This window comes from Cibotium barometz, chromosome 30 (genome assembly GCF_041138505.1).
Source record: "Cibotium barometz isolate CiBa-2024 chromosome 30, ASM4113850v1, whole genome shotgun sequence".
NCBI lineage: Eukaryota > Viridiplantae > Streptophyta > Polypodiopsida > Cyatheales > Cibotiaceae > Cibotium > Cibotium barometz.
The window spans coordinates 29,764,796-29,780,225 of NC_141075.1; the positions used below are offsets into that span (position 1 = coordinate 29,764,796).

Consider the following 15,430-nt stretch of genomic DNA (forward strand, 5'->3'; position numbering starts at 1 on the left):
TCAATTTTGATTTGAGTCTTTGGAACACCAATCACATGTTTGTTTGGCTGTCAATCCCCAACCCAAGGGGTATCCCAAGTGTTTGACAATGCCATCCGGAGGGAGGCCATAAATTATAGTGCCATTCCATACATTTCATTGCTATGGTTTACGGATAAATTTCTCAAAACCCAAGTACACACACACACACACACACACACACACACACACACACATGTACATGTACATGTGTATATGTATCATATACATTTATATGTATATGAATATGTACATATACATAGATGTATATATATATATATGCTATACGCAAATGTATACAAGAAAGCATATCTTTACATGTATATACATATACGTATATATACCTATATATATACATGTAAATGTACATACGTACCATAAACATATATATGTATATGCACACGTGCGTGCATGCACACACTTTTTTTTGGGTGCAATCCACTGTTTCATTATAATTAAAATGTACATGCATGGCCGTCCCAGAGTGGGACAGCCAGTATCAAAAAGCTAAAAACAGTGATAAAACACTTCCAGCTGAGGCAAGGAAAGTTGTCCAGGTAAATGAGCATCTCGAAGAGACTGAAGCAAAGAACAACGAAAATAAGCATAAACATCCACCGAGGTATGCTGAAATAACTGTGTGTTCCGTGCATGATATACGGTCCATAGAGCCCAGTAGCGGCACCAGGAGAAGAACTGAGCATAATCAAGGAGGGAAGCAAATCACGCATGCACGCGCGCGCGCACACACGCACACACGTACACACACACACACATATTACACATGCACATATGTGTTTGTATTGTATGTACACATGTATGTATGCAGACCATATTATTTTTGTAACCTAGAGGCTTGGAAGGCTTTTGAGGTGGTTTTGTACCCTTGAGGATTGGAAGGTTTTCATATGCCTTACTCTAGCAGCTACCTTAATACAAATGAGGTTTTGTGGGTTTGAAACCAAAGAATGAAATAGTTAGCCCTACAAATATCATCAGTAATGTGTATATGAATTGTAAAAAGTTATGTTCTTTTGCCATATGCAACATGACTAGATAAAGATCCAAATCGTTTGAAACTGAAGGTCTACCCTTCTTATTATGCTAAAACATACATTTCCTATAGCTATGAAACTGATTATTAGATGAAACAAAACATAAGCTTGGTTGAAGTCAAGCAACTTAGGTGAAAATGGAGGCTGAAGGTAATGCTTTCTAATACTGCACCGTGCACGCTTAATTTTGTTCCAAAGAGGCATTCTTTTTAATGGACACTATGGATACTCTAGCTTTATTGGTGGCTCATTCACTACATATAACACTATAGATACTCTAGTTCAATTGGTGGAACTTTGATGATCTAGCTGAGAAATAGTTTTCCGTTGAGTCAACAAGAGACTTGGATCCTACACCCACACACTAGAGATAATTGACATTTTGCCGGGTGCTCTTGTGCAATGACAATAGTGTGCAATCGGGCTCCTCAAAGCTTCATCTTTGGCACAGGGGCAATGGCTGGAATGGACACCAAAAATCACAACTCCGCTCGATGCAAGGTTCCTTTAATGATTTATACATGGTGTACAACCGGCTTAGTGCCTCCCCTGTGGGGCTGGTCTGGCGAGTTGTCTGCTGCCTTGACTGTCAAATATTTTGGAAGGGTGGTACCCTTGTAGTAATTGAGTGTTTGATTTTCTCAGGGAAAAATTAAATTCTCTCACAAATGCATTCATTTGTGCGCAACGATGTACTGCAACTTGTTTATGTAATATGACCTGTATTTCATTCTATTTTAAGGGCTGTGACAGAAAAGCGTGTTAGTCATGTGCTGACCTGGGGTGTTTGCTTCACCAGGACACTTGGTGCGCTTCCTTGAAGGACTTCGTAAAAACTGCACAATCATTGGCTCTGTTTAGACAGCCAGGCGGGGATCTTGAAAGGGTATGCTCTGCTGTTGTCTCTACGCTTACAACTCTTGAGCCTTTCCATATTCCACCCTTGCATCGTGCTTGTTCTTTTATTACAGATTTTTTCTCCAATTGTGTAGGATGGTAGATGAAGGCATCTGGGCATGTTGTGCTTGGATTTGTTGATGTTGTCAATTTGCGTGTATTGATTAGCATCCCTTTGGTTCATATTAGAGTTTGTTTGCAAATTCAGAGGATGTAGTGGTGCAAATTCTAAATGAGAGACCTTGTCATCCTAAGGGTCACTGTGGCATGCAACTTAATGAGAGACTTTGCCACCCGCATGCCAACATATTGAATGAGAGACCCTGCTACCCACATTTCTGTCATGTCGGGGATTTTTAAGGGTCTTTCCCTACCCCATTTTTCCATATTGGAATTTGGAAGCAAACTAGGGTCTGCTGTTGAATCTTAGCTGCGTCTTCTTTTGTTTGTGGGAGAATTTTTTAATCCTCCTACAGACCTGTAGCCAAGCCCACACCGTTGGGGGTTCGAACTCTTCAGCTGATGCTATTTTTGTAAGGTTCCTTTGTTGGATCAGACCTGTAGCCAAGCCCACACCATTGGGGGTTTCTTAATGAATGGGCCACACAAGGTAGAGTAGCCAGTACCATTGAATAAGTAAGGGTCTTCTTTGAAATGAAATGCGCATTTTCAGCTGTCTAGCTTTCTGAGCCCCCTCCAAAGGATGCCCAATCAACTCAGTCCTTGGGTGAAGGCATACTGCCTTAAACCTGAAGGATCAAAAGATGGCATTGCCTCAGAGGCACAGCTTCGTATAGGAACAAGCTGCAGTTTTCCTGACAGCTAGCCAAGGGGCAATTTGCAAGATAACAGTATTTGCAGGACACAAGAATGGGGTTTTGGCAAGGTTCCTTAGTCATAACCAAACTTGAGAAAAAAAACTAATTGCAGGCACAGAGTTCAAGTATGTTATTCTTTTATCATGCCAAGTATGGACGAACTGTTTCTTATGACCTCTTTACCCTGATTGCCTGAAGTCCAAATCACCTACCATTTTAATGAATGCATACACAGGGTCACATTGGAATGTTTTGGGGTATGGAAACATTTTAATTCGTGTTGGGCAAAATTAAAATACTTTATGGTCACTGAATTTTTTTGTAGATTTTTCCAGGGTTGTCCATGCCTAAGATAAGCAGCGTTTTGAGACAGGGCATGAACTTCAAGAAGCTACATGAGGTATGCCTCTTTTTGGGGTGTCTTTTGATGACTTGCAAGGTTGTCTGTAACTGTCTTGGATATGCAAATGTGTAATCTGTGTGTGAATGTGTGTCCTTAATCAATCACAGTATTTTGCAAGTAAAGGAAGCATATTGGTGCATTCTTGGTCCTAGAAGCATGGGAATACAATAGCTGTAGAACACTCGTGTCTATGTTCTAGGGTTTGAGAGTAAAGTGCAGTGGAATCAACAGAAAGCACACAACACGAGTCCTAAAACTGCTGTTCTGTATACAACTGAATTCCTGCAAGCACAGAAGATATGGCTGAGTGAAAAGGTCAACTGTACCCTGTGATCTGCTGAATGCTTCTGGCTAGCACTTTGTCTACAGAGAAACGCTGTGTGAAGTCCAACGCTGAGAAATGCAGGATTTTGGTGATTTTCCAGCGGATGTATATACATGCACCAATATTACTAGTTGGCCACTTTAACTGCTGTCGGCCAGTATTATTGTTTACGACCAGCACTTAATGTTGCCCATTTCACACATGTGGGCCTGACTATCCTGTCTAGGTCCCGCCTGGCTGTTGCCCATGTTTTCCACGACTGCCTTGCACTTTTTTCCTTGCTGCCTGACTCTGCTACAGGCTTGCGGACCCTTCTGTATGTGTGTGCCAGCCTCAGCCAGTGTGCCATGTGGCACTCTCGCAGTATAGGTGCCACAATAGCATGAGAGGGTGATATGTAGGGAAGAGGATAAGCATGTTGTTCATAGCTATGTGCAACATGCCATATGTTCTTGCCTTGGCATTAGCATGCCATGCCAGCAGCTGATGTGTCACATTTGGATGTAAGTGGGACCTATGGTGGCTTGCGGTACTACCCAAACATCAAAAGACGAGTATATGCTATAGTGTAGAATTAAGCATCTGATAGGTTATGCCAAAATAAGAGGACCAACTGTAAAAACCTAGCTTGCCACATGTCTTCCTTCATCTCTTGTATTCCTATTTATCCTCAATTCTGAAATCTGCATGTGCTTCTTAAACTACTTTTGATGTTCTATACTTGTGGGTTTAAAGCTCTAGCTGTAGAGTCTAGCCAGACAAAGGCAACTTTACATAGGCATTTTTTTGGAATGCATTTAACTCCCTCACTATTGCCTGGACAACTTGGTCGTATTGGGAGGGCCGGAGAGAGGTGATCAGAAGCAGTTGTACGGCCAAACCCCAACACCTGATTGCCAAACCCATTGTACAACCATGTGAAGCCTGTTCTAATTTTCCCTGAAACATCTTGCCTGTGAATCACAGTGTTTATATAGTCATATAATCCTGAGGTGGTGTGTGTACAGTATTAGCTCGTAGGGTCACCATACAGCAAGTAGCCATGTTCACTCACTCTGTCATTTGGTCGGATATTGTTTGCACCCTCTCCTCTACATGAAACAAAATTAAGGTGCCTCCACAGCCTCTGAGCTTTTCAACTAATTACAGTTTTACCACAGGAAGACTTTTTTTTTTTCATGTGAATGACTTTTTTTTCAAAATTAGTACTTTGTGCCATGCTTTATATAATTCTCCTTGACAAAAGATGGGCTAGTTCAGGTGTGCGGATACGTAATAGAATTGGGCTCCACCATGTTTGCAAGCAGCTAGTAGAAACGTGGTCTGCTTTTGTTCAATGTCCACAATTTCCAAGTGTAGGCTTGGAAAAATGGCTAAGAACTGTGGCTAAAGCTAGTGACAAATCTCCCCTCTCCCCTTGGGTCCCTCTCCCGTTTCTGGCATCTCCCTAGCGTTTCCCTCTGGAAATCCCATTTCTTTTTTCCGGGAAAAAGATCCTTCTATTAGTTAATGAAAAACCGCCACCACGATGGGCTAGATACAAACTCACCTCATGTACAAGGCAGGGATCAAATAATCAAAAGGTGGAGAAAGATGCATTTCCCCTCCGGCTGGCCGCTTTATGAGGAGAAAGCTATCTCATACATAGGTGGTCCGTAATGCCAAGTGGGATCACCACCTCGATTGGTGAGAAAAGGGCAAGGCCGCGAGCCTCAAGAAAGCTTCCCGCCACTTCCGCATGTGGTTAGAGCCACCTTGCAAACTTCCCCCACTGATCGCGGAGGGTATGGATGATGTCGAGCCAAATGCTCCCGATGGACTCCGTAGGCGGAGTGTGGGTACCCTCGATGGCTTTGCTGTATCTAGCTCGCCATATGTGCCAGGTTGCAATGCTACTACAAACTCCGGTCGCAAGTGGTCAGTAGATGGGGTTGTGACTGGGTGCTATCGAAATGCGGAGGTGAGAAATCTGAAGGGCTAGCCCCTCACCATCCTCCTCGTAAGTCCCGACAACCTCAGCCTCTGTGGTCCAATCGACGGTGCCCCATGTAATGATCCGGGTAGAGGCCTTGTCCATCGTGAAGATGTGGAGAATCCGCTACCAAACTTGCCGAGCCTTAGGGCAATCCCAAAGACAATGTCGCTAGGACTCCTGAGGGTGGCTGCACCTCGTGCAAAGTGCTGGTCGACCTCCAATGGCCAACCACCTGCCAATTGCCAAGCTCGTGTGTGCCATCAACCAAAGAAAGAGGGTGGTCTTTTGACGCCGAAAACTATACCAGAGCCTCTTCCAAAAATCTAAGGGAACAGTTGGGAGAGGCCCTATGACTGCCAATGTATTGTTGCTGCCGGGGTGCCATCAAACTCTGGCATCTGAATTCTGCGGCCTAGCCGTGCTGATTATGCAAAAAAGGGGACATCTAGAGTCTCCTCCCAATCAGCAGGATCACGCCAAGTCCACTCTCCTGGATCTGACTAGAGGCGCGTGAGAGGTTGGCTCTCCCATATCCATAGTCGCCAAAATCTCTCCTTGGCTAGCGGGGGTCTATGTGCCACTCATGTGACTGAAATCCAGTCACCCTCACCTGCTGTAAGGTGTGGCCATTGAAATCCTCCAAGGGGGGCTCAGATCTCTTTAATCTGCCATGGGGACCAATAGAAAAAGTGATCAACCAGTGCCCTCGTCCGCTCCGTGGACTACCAAAAGAATATCATGCCTAGTAAACATGCCTAGCCACAGAGGCAGGGTTGGGTCTAGGATAGGGGTCAACCACTCTTGAGGAATAGCAGAGTCGATGTCGATGCTGAGTCTTTCTCTATCCGGATCCCTGCTAGGCCTCTCTTCTGAACCTCCGGGGGTAACTGCCTATGTGCACACTGCAAGCCAATCTCCAAGTGATGTGGCAGGTCCTATGCTCAATGTGCCCCATGGTAAACTGGCTGCAAATCTGTCCTCAAAAAGCTGGGCTAAATTTGCGGGCCCACATCTTTGTCAAGATCCATCTAGTACTCTGCGGCCAAGGGCCCTCTAGACTCGGGGTGCGGGCTGAAATTCGGGCCAAGAGGAAGTCCTTCCAAGGCTCACCACTGGGAAGGAGTCCTCTAACAATTAGCTTGCCCAGCAGGGCGCGGCTCTGAATAGCAGGGTCGATGATGCCTAGGCTCCCTTTATGTCATGGCTGAATGATCACTCTCCATGCCACCTTGGCCTTGGCAAGCCTCCTGCACCACTGGCCCATAAGAAGTTCCGGATCAACCGCCGTTGTACCTGACCAATACATGCTCGGGAGAAGGTCTCGGGCTCCATACAGGCGGTAGCAAGCTGATTCTCAATCCAAGGGCTATCGGGGGAACTCTCGTGAAGCGGTTGAAGAGAAGCAAGATCCCTCCTTAGACTCCCAATTTGCTTTGAGCTGCCTCTTGCAAAAAGTTGCTAATCTCACCAAGGCCCGCATCCAAGCCTCAAGGTGCACGTGACAGAGCTTGAAATAAAATCCAGTCCCACCCATATCTGCTCTATCTTGTTGTTGATCTTGGGGTTCTGTATAAGGCTGTCCATAATCCTAGAGCTCGTGTGCTTGGCTTGCCTCCAGGTGTCCCTTAAGGACATAATAATTGGAGCGTGATCTGAAAAAGTAGTGCCCGCCAAGATGCCGATCATGCCCCCATGGCCGCAAGCCCACTCATCCACATAAAATTTGTCAAGTTGAGAGAGGTTGGGGCCAGTGCTCGTCCTATTAGACCGTGAGAAGCACAGGTTCCCAGGGCTGCGCCCAGACGCTGGAAGATGCCAAGGATCCTGTCCCCCGAGTGCCAGTATCAACTCCTCCCATGCATAGTACTTTGCGCTTGAGACTGTGGCCGTGCCTCCTCCGAATCTGTCCTCTGCTGCCTCAATCGTGTTAAAGTCTCCACCCATGCACCAAAAGTCAGCTTGAGGAAGGGTCTGACGGACTATGCTCCAGAAGAATGGCTCTCTTGTGGCAGCGTTCAAGGCATAAACATTGAGGAAGCCATGCAATCCTCCCCAATCATAATGGTAACCCACTGTGCTTGCCTATAGACTATGACACTTGAGCCTGTCAGTGTTGGCAAGAGCTGCTCACTGACAAAAACTCCCTGCGTCCCCGAGGGCCCGAAAGAGGGAGACCAAAAAGTGACTCCTGCTTGGTAAAATCTTCTCGCAACGGCGGGTACGCCCCTCCGAAAGGTGGTGCTCTTGGAGGAAAAGAATGTCGATGGGTCCCCCAACTGTAGCTCTGTGAAGCTCACCTCTGAGGATGCCTCACCTCTGAAAGCACTGAGGGCCTCCTAAACCCTGAATGTTCCATGAGGCTATCCGCATATCAATCTCTGTGGGAGGCGGAACTATCGGAACTGCCCTCCACTCGAAGAGTCTTGGGCATGGGTTTAGATGAGGAATAATCACAATCAGTCTTGGGGCGAAGGCGCGGGTCCTGTCCTCCGTGTGTCGCCACTTTGTCCGAGCATCAGAGTAGGCATACTCCGAACTCCATCGATCACAATGGAGGTATCTGTAAGGAAGGGGGGAGGGGTATTGCGACTAAGATATGCAAGAATACAAAGAGCAGCACCTCCAAGCTGGAGGCTACCACCTCCCCGTCGTGGTCTCTATGGCTTGAGCCTCCAAGCTCCATCCTAGCCAAGGGCCAGAAGTGGGTTTAGCACGTCGGTGATGCGAAGATCGTGAAGATGGTGTGAAAGCTCAATTGCCTGCCCTTGGATGGCGACAGCCATCGACTTCGAGTCCCATTCCGTCTCTAGGGCTGCACTCAAAGAAAAGGAGAAGATCATCATGCCACTCTCTGGCGTACAAGGTCTAGGGTGACGAAACACCACACATCCGAATGGGAGCTACTATCTTCTCAGAAATATCTGTCACTTCCCACTAGAAGACATCGAAAGAAACTGTAATCCACAGGCAGCCCCAAGATCTGGGGGGCCCACCTGGGGACTCTAGCAAGAGAGCCCTCACTGGGGAAGTGGCTCCGATGAATCGAGCGGCGAACGGAGCTTGCCAGCCACCTCCGCTTCAGGTCGAGTGCTGTTGGAGGGCGATAAGAGTGCTCTGCAGAGGTGCAGTGTGGGCTTGGAGAAAGAGGACGGGGCAGAGGGGACTCTGGAAGAAGAGTTGGAGGCGAGGATGGAGGAGGAGGAAAGGGAGGGGGGGGGGGCGCTGGGAGTGATCCATTGGAGAGGGAGGTTGCTGGGGGAGCGGCCGCCAAACCGGAGGGGCCTGGAGGGACCCTTGCTGTGACTGGAGGGGGCCCATCGCCGACGGGTGGGTGCTGTGATAAATGCTCGAAACGGTTCTCTCACAGAACCGAATCCTTCCGTACTCTGCCAGCTTGGCACGCCGATGGCAACGCTCAGCTTTGGAAGTCGGTTGAAGGCCCGGGTCTGGGCCAATGGTCCACCACTCTTCGGCACCAGGGTTGTCAACAGTGGGAACCTGATGCTCCACTGCCTGAGAGCATGTCTCTCTAGTCCCTAGTGAGGATCTGAAGGGGGGGGGGGGGGGGGGGGGGGAGGGGGACAGAGGCGGTCTCTTGGACTCTTTCATCTCTTCCCTCTTTCATCTCCTCTCTTGTCTTCCCTCTTCCATTTCCTGTTAAATCCCTTCATTTCCTCTCTTCTCCTCTGCCATCTTCCTTGCTGATGTGCCCTCCTCCTCCCCCGGCCACTCACCAAATGCGGTTTCTGTTTCTCATAGCTATGGTCCTAACTGCTTAAAAATCATGAAAGGTCATTCAGGCTATTGCCCCCTTAAATCTATTTTTTTGTTGATTAACCCCAAAAACCTTAAATTTGAGTTTGTTCACATATGAAGGTGGAGGTTCTCTCGGCAGTAGTTGATCGATTGGCACAAGCAGTACATGCAACACACATTGTGGATGTCGGAGCAGGACAGGTATTAGTATCTGCACTGTACTGGTGGCATGCGTTCAGCTGATAGATAATGGAGCAGCAAGCTTTGCAGTTCTTTGATAAGTTATTCTTCTTACATATAAAATCAGGGTTATCTTGCTCAAGTGTTGGCTTTTGAGTACGGGCTTCCTGTTGTGGCACTTGATGCATGTGCACATCATGCCAATGTGACGAATGAGCGGAGCGCACGAATCAAAAAGCATTACTTGTCCTGTTCAAGAAAATCAAAACAAGGTACAAACTCACAAATAAAGTTGTAAATACATTCACTATTAGCTTGCTCCCTTAAAATAAGTTATAGCCACTTGTAATAAGCTTGGATATAGTTTAATGTTATGAAGGTACACACGTGCATGCACGTTCACATACACAAATGTTTGTGTATGTATGTATGTATGCATAGGTATATACAGACATACGTGTTTGTGTGTGTGTGTGTGTGCCTAGTTATGTTGTTATTGCAGTTATTCCTACCTTATAATCACCCACATGATTATTGTATCTATGTTCTCACTTGGTATTTGAACAGCAGATTGTACTCATGTCACTGGGCCGCAAACGGCTACATTTCATGTCATGTGTGGAAGTAGCCAAATGGAGTTGCAGAATTTCCTATCTAATCTGGGTCCTGAAAGGCTGTCAAGTCAAACAATGGAAGATAAAAATGGAAGGGGTTTGCAGGGGGAATCTTGTTTACCTGAAGAAAAAGATGTCAACAAACAACTTGGATCATCTGAACCTGAAGAAAGAGTGATGCCCTCATTTGTTCTTGCAGGTCTTCATGCATGTGGAGATCTTTCTGCAACAATGCTTCAGTAAGTGTTTTGTCACTAGAAGGCTTGCTGTTCTTACACCCCTTCTGGCCCTGAGTGATCCTGTAATGTGTGCATGAAATGGGAATACATGTTAGAAATAGCAAATAATCATCCATCAACATTTGAGTGTGCAAAAGTTCAAAGGTTCAGAGGTTAAATCAGGAGTTACATTTACCCTGACTAAAAAACTCAAAGACATTATATAAGAGAGTCAAGAGTCCACTCAAAGTGCTTACTACTCAAAGAAAAATGAAAAACAGTGGGATACTGAATCTTGATTCATGATACATGATACATCATATCAATATGACAATGACGAGTCTACTCAGTACTATCTATAGAATCTAGATGAATCATGATAAGAACATTGAGGTCTGTAATACAAAATGAAGCATGACAAAATAGAGGCCCAAGAAGTGGACACTCAATCCTCCTCCAAATCTTTAACATCCTCGATGTCCTCATCAGTAGCCTCCTTGGCTGACTTAGTCTTACTCTCACAAGAGGACGATGCATCCAAATCACGTGCCTCGACTGCCGCACTAGTACTAGCAGCTACTATCAATGCGTGTGCTCGTGTGACACAAGCAAGTGTCATCAACTTCTCATACAACATGGCATATATGCCGTGCTCCTTTGGAGGAATCTTCCGGACATCCTTCACCTTTTCAATGTCAATTTTGTCGACATTGACTTAGTGAGGCTCTTTCGGGTTGCCCGATTGGCTAAGCAGGCAGAGATTGCAATGGCAATACACCAACCGCTCCAGCTCATTGCAATACACCAACCGCTCCAGCTGGGTAGTACACAGTCCATTTCACTTCTTCATATGGCGAGGCATTTTTGTCATTAAAAGAAAGAAACTTTGTAAGTACATACCACAATTATCAATACCCGGATAAGTGGTAAGCTGTAAATTGTCACGATTCACATAATATGCTAAGTTATAACTTGCACTAAATAGTCTCGACTTTCAGAATTTAACTCACCAAGTGAGGGCACTGATCCCATATTGTTGCATGCACAAAAGCCTTGCTGTACTAATCCACAACCCTAAGCTTGATTAAGAACAAGATGCTAAATAAACATGATTAAGACAGAGGAGAGAGAAGAACACAAAGATTGGTGTTAGTGTTTTTCTTGTATTTTTATATGGTACAAAAAGGTTATTGACTGGATGTACATGATGCAAGCCCTTGGTGAGCCACTAGTGGTGACTCTAGTCCCTTTCTACATGACTTCTATTGACTACTAATGATGGAATGACTGATTTGCTGAATGAAATTGACGATTGCTGATTATGAGATGCCTTTTGCTTATATATCATGCTGAGGTACAGGTCGGCGGGCAACAAATGCTGTCGGCCAGGTCTGGACATGGAAAATACCGACTTTAGTGCCTTCAATGTTGCGCTTACTGTACTGCCTTCCCCATACCTAGTGGCCTTCACCTAGATGCTGTCGCTTGTTGCTTGACATCCCATGCTGGCTGTCGACTGCTGTTATGCTGGCTGCCGACAGGGTTCCATGCCCTCCTTGTGATGATGATCATGTGGATGCTGCTGAAGCTGATGATACTATTGATGCTACTGATGATACTACTGATGCTACTGATGATGATACTATTGCTAATGCTACTGATTTGATGGTGCTACTACTGTAGAGGACCTGCACATTGACTTTAATTGATGATTAATCAGGGATTAATGATGTTCATGCCGAAGATTAGCCATGGCACGGGCGTGCACGTGACATTCCCTCCTGCTAAACTTGATGACGGGGTGGACACTCTGTCATCCTTCCTTCCTGGATTGCTTTTGACTTTGACTTTGACGTGCTTCTTAACCGACTTTGACTTTGACCTGCTACTTAACTGACTTTGACTTTGACTGATATTTTTGTCTGAACACCTTCCACTTCTGATCTCCACTTCCAAGTCTTGCTGAAGAGCTGAGCATGTGTCCCAGTGCTATCCCTGTAACTATTTGGTCCTCCTAGCTCTATTTCACATAATGAAATCCATGCCCGGACACCAGACAGGTGGAAGAAGACACGGGGACAGGGTCCATAAGGATTGATTAAGAAAAAGCACCATTCTTGGTCAAAAAGCAAGAAAAAGCAAAAAGTCAAACATGGTTGACCACGAGCCAAGGGCACCATTGGAAAGAGGATTATAAGCTGGACCAAAAAGCTAAAAGCCGCTTTCTCAAAAAGCAGCTCTAGGGCCAAAAAGCAAGGCCCTGAAGTTGTAAAAGCACAAATCAAGAACTTTGGCTATTATTAATAATATTTAATAAAAAGACAAAAGCAAAGCAAAAGCATTACTTTTTGGCAAAAAGCAAGGCTTCCCTAAGTATAAAGAAGCATGAGCCTCTCTTGAGCATCAAGTTGAAGAAGAACGTTGAAGAAGAATCTCTTCATTGCGTTGCCATCTTCGTTCAAGCGTGGAGATTATCTTCTTCATCATCATCTACGAACCAAATCATGGAGTGTTTCATCGCTACCCGCTGATTTCAGAGCACCTCCAGCAACTCCAGTGCCATGTCACGGTCTTTTCGTATAGCTGTACGGACAGAAAAAATTTAAAAAAACCCTAAAAAATCTAAAAACCCTAAAACTACTCAAAAACCCTAAAAACTGCTTTTTGGAGGTTTTTATTGCCCGAAAACCATTAAAACAGGTTTTATATCAGTTTTCTTGCCAGGAAGAGCTTCACTAGGGTTTTATCATCAACAAGGCTATAGGAATTGTGGAGATTATTCATGGGATGAGCATGGAACTTGGGCATAGAGCTTGGCCATGGAAGCTTGAACTTGAGCATAGACGTGAATAACTTGGACATAGAGCTTGGGCATGAAGCTTGGACATGAACATGGAACATAGAGCGTAGTCATGGAGCTTGGATTTGGACTGAGATTTGGATTCATTGGACTTGGGATCCATTGGATTTGGATATTGCATCTGGAACTAGTTCGGTGAGAGATACTTGTGGGTCATCCCCGTGGTGTGCTCGACATCAGAGATCTTGTGCGTCGACATCGACATCGACTTGGATATCCTACATTAGCGTATTTGTTTGTTTTGTATTCATTGATTGTATTGATCCTGGCTAGCATGTCCGTGGGTTGTTCCTGAATAAATTCCTGAAAGGGGGTGGGGCTTGTTCCCCGCTCAATGTGGTGTACTGTGCGGATCCCTATTGCCTCCTCTCTCCCCCCTCTCTCTCTATATCTCTTGGACACGTGGTTGAGTCTGTCACGGCACGCCCATAGTTGCGAGGCGTTTCAGAAACGGCAGGTATGAAACGGGTTTCATACGTTTTGAAACGTTTCATAAAAGGTAAGAAACGGGTACAAAAAGGTTTCATACAAAATAGAAAAAACATGTATATTTTTTACTTGAAATATACAAAAGAAATAACTGTTGACATAACTTATAAGAGACCACATTGAATTCATTTCAATAAAAACAAAATACATGTAATATATGATGATATCACAAATCACGTGGGTGATCATTGATGACTAAATAGAAATCAAAAGGATCACCACGTGGGTGATGAGTCATGACTCAAAATCCAAGATCAAAATAAAGAACATGTCCAAAGTTCAAACTAAATAACATGTCCAAATAAAATGATACTGGCAGCTGCTAGCTACTATCTGCATCCTCATCTGCATCCTCATCCTCATCTGCATCTTCTGCCTCTGCAGCCTCACTCTCAAGGTCACTACTGGTAGCCGAGTCCTCAAATGCCTCATCCTCTAGAGGTGCAGGTGCACCACTAGTACTAGCCTCTCGAGAAGATCGTGTAGTGCGAGCCGGAGCCATGATCTCCTCATAGAGCATAGAATAGATGTCTCTCTCCTCCTGAGGAGTGTCGGGAATCTCCTTGCACTTCATGATATCAATCTTATCTGGATTCACTTGGCGAGGCTCAATGGGATGACCCTTTTGTTCTAGCAATCGGAGATTGCAATGACAAAAGACAAGCCTCTCCAATTGTGCTGAGGAGAGTCTATTTCTCTTTTTCGTGTGAAAAAGAGCCCATGTACTCCAGTTTCTCTCACAAGACCCTGAACTGCAATCCTGGGAGAGAACTCTCAATGCAATCCGTCTCTACATTGTACAAAAAAGAATGTTAAGTTAGAGTCAAAAAGAGAGTAGCATTTGAATGTAGATTTTGAAAGAGTAGGACTCAGGAGACAAAGATACAAGATTCAAGAATCAAGAAACCTTACCAAGTTGGGTGTCCCAATACCGTATTTCTCCCACCAAGACACTGGCTCCAACTGTGTCTCCCTGAGCAATGCAGTAGCTCGCCCAAACATATGGCTACCGTTGTGGTAAATGAGAAGCTCATCCTCGAGCTTTCTCATAAGCTGTATATCACCTCCCACTCCCACCAACTTGGTAATGTACTCGACCCATCCTGACTCTAGCTCCTCATTGAGGTATTGCTCCTCATTCCTCCAAAGGGGATGCAAAATATGCATGATGTATGAAAGGAAACGTTTTTTAAGGTTTTTAAAATATGCATGATGTATGAAACGCGTTTCATACGTTTCGAAACGTTTCGAAACGTTTCGTACGTTTCGAACCTGTATGAAACGCGTTTCTATGCAACTGTGGGCACGCCCCGCTGGGCTTACAGTTCCCATTCCTGCTTTTCCCTTACCCTTCACACAACGGCGGTCACCTGCCAGATCCTAATCATGCCTGTTGCTAGGCCTTTGGAACTGATATGAGAGCTTAATGATGTACTAGTTATGCATACATACCCTCAGGGAATGCTTCCTCTAGCTTCGCTTGTTGACCACTCCATCTACTACCCTGTCACATTCTTCTGTTGGAACTGTGCACCTTCCTTGGGCATATGCTTAGTAAGCTGAGCTTGAATGCTTTGATACCAATGTTGCATGCACGGAAGCCTTGGTATATTGATCCGCAGCACTAAGCTTGATTAAGAACAAGATGCTAAATAAACATGATACAGCCCCTAGGGGTGACGTGTGGCCCCTTTCTACATGACTTCTACTGACTACTAATGATGGAATGACTGAATTGCTGAATGAACTTGATGATTGTTGATTATGATGCGGTCCATGAACTCGTACAAGAGTCCAAGAGTACTATCCTCCATGTTAGTGA

At 45.2% G+C, this 15,430-nt stretch overlaps 1 protein-coding gene across 4 annotated transcripts in view; it reads left to right on the forward strand.

Moving 5' to 3' along the window:
* Positions 1-15,430, forward strand: part of LOC147621368 (S-adenosyl-L-methionine-dependent methyltransferases superfamily protein) — a 77,563-nt gene that overhangs the window by 20,018 nt on the left and 42,115 nt on the right. Inside the window, exons 3-7 of one of the 4 annotated variants that reach the window (XM_086824106.1) lie at positions 1,873-1,959; positions 3,124-3,188; positions 9,368-9,448; positions 9,555-9,699; positions 9,995-10,280. In XM_086824106.1, coding sequence (XP_086680232.1) covers positions 3,132-3,188; positions 9,368-9,448; positions 9,555-9,699; positions 9,995-10,280 — 569 coding nt within the window. In that variant the 5' untranslated portion in view covers positions 1,873-1,959; positions 3,124-3,131. Of the gene's footprint in view, positions 1-1,872; positions 1,960-3,113; positions 3,189-9,367; positions 9,449-9,554; positions 9,700-9,994; positions 10,281-15,430 lie in introns of all 4 variants that reach the window. The other 3 variants (XM_086824108.1, XM_086824105.1, XM_086824104.1) reach the window with 3 other exon arrangements.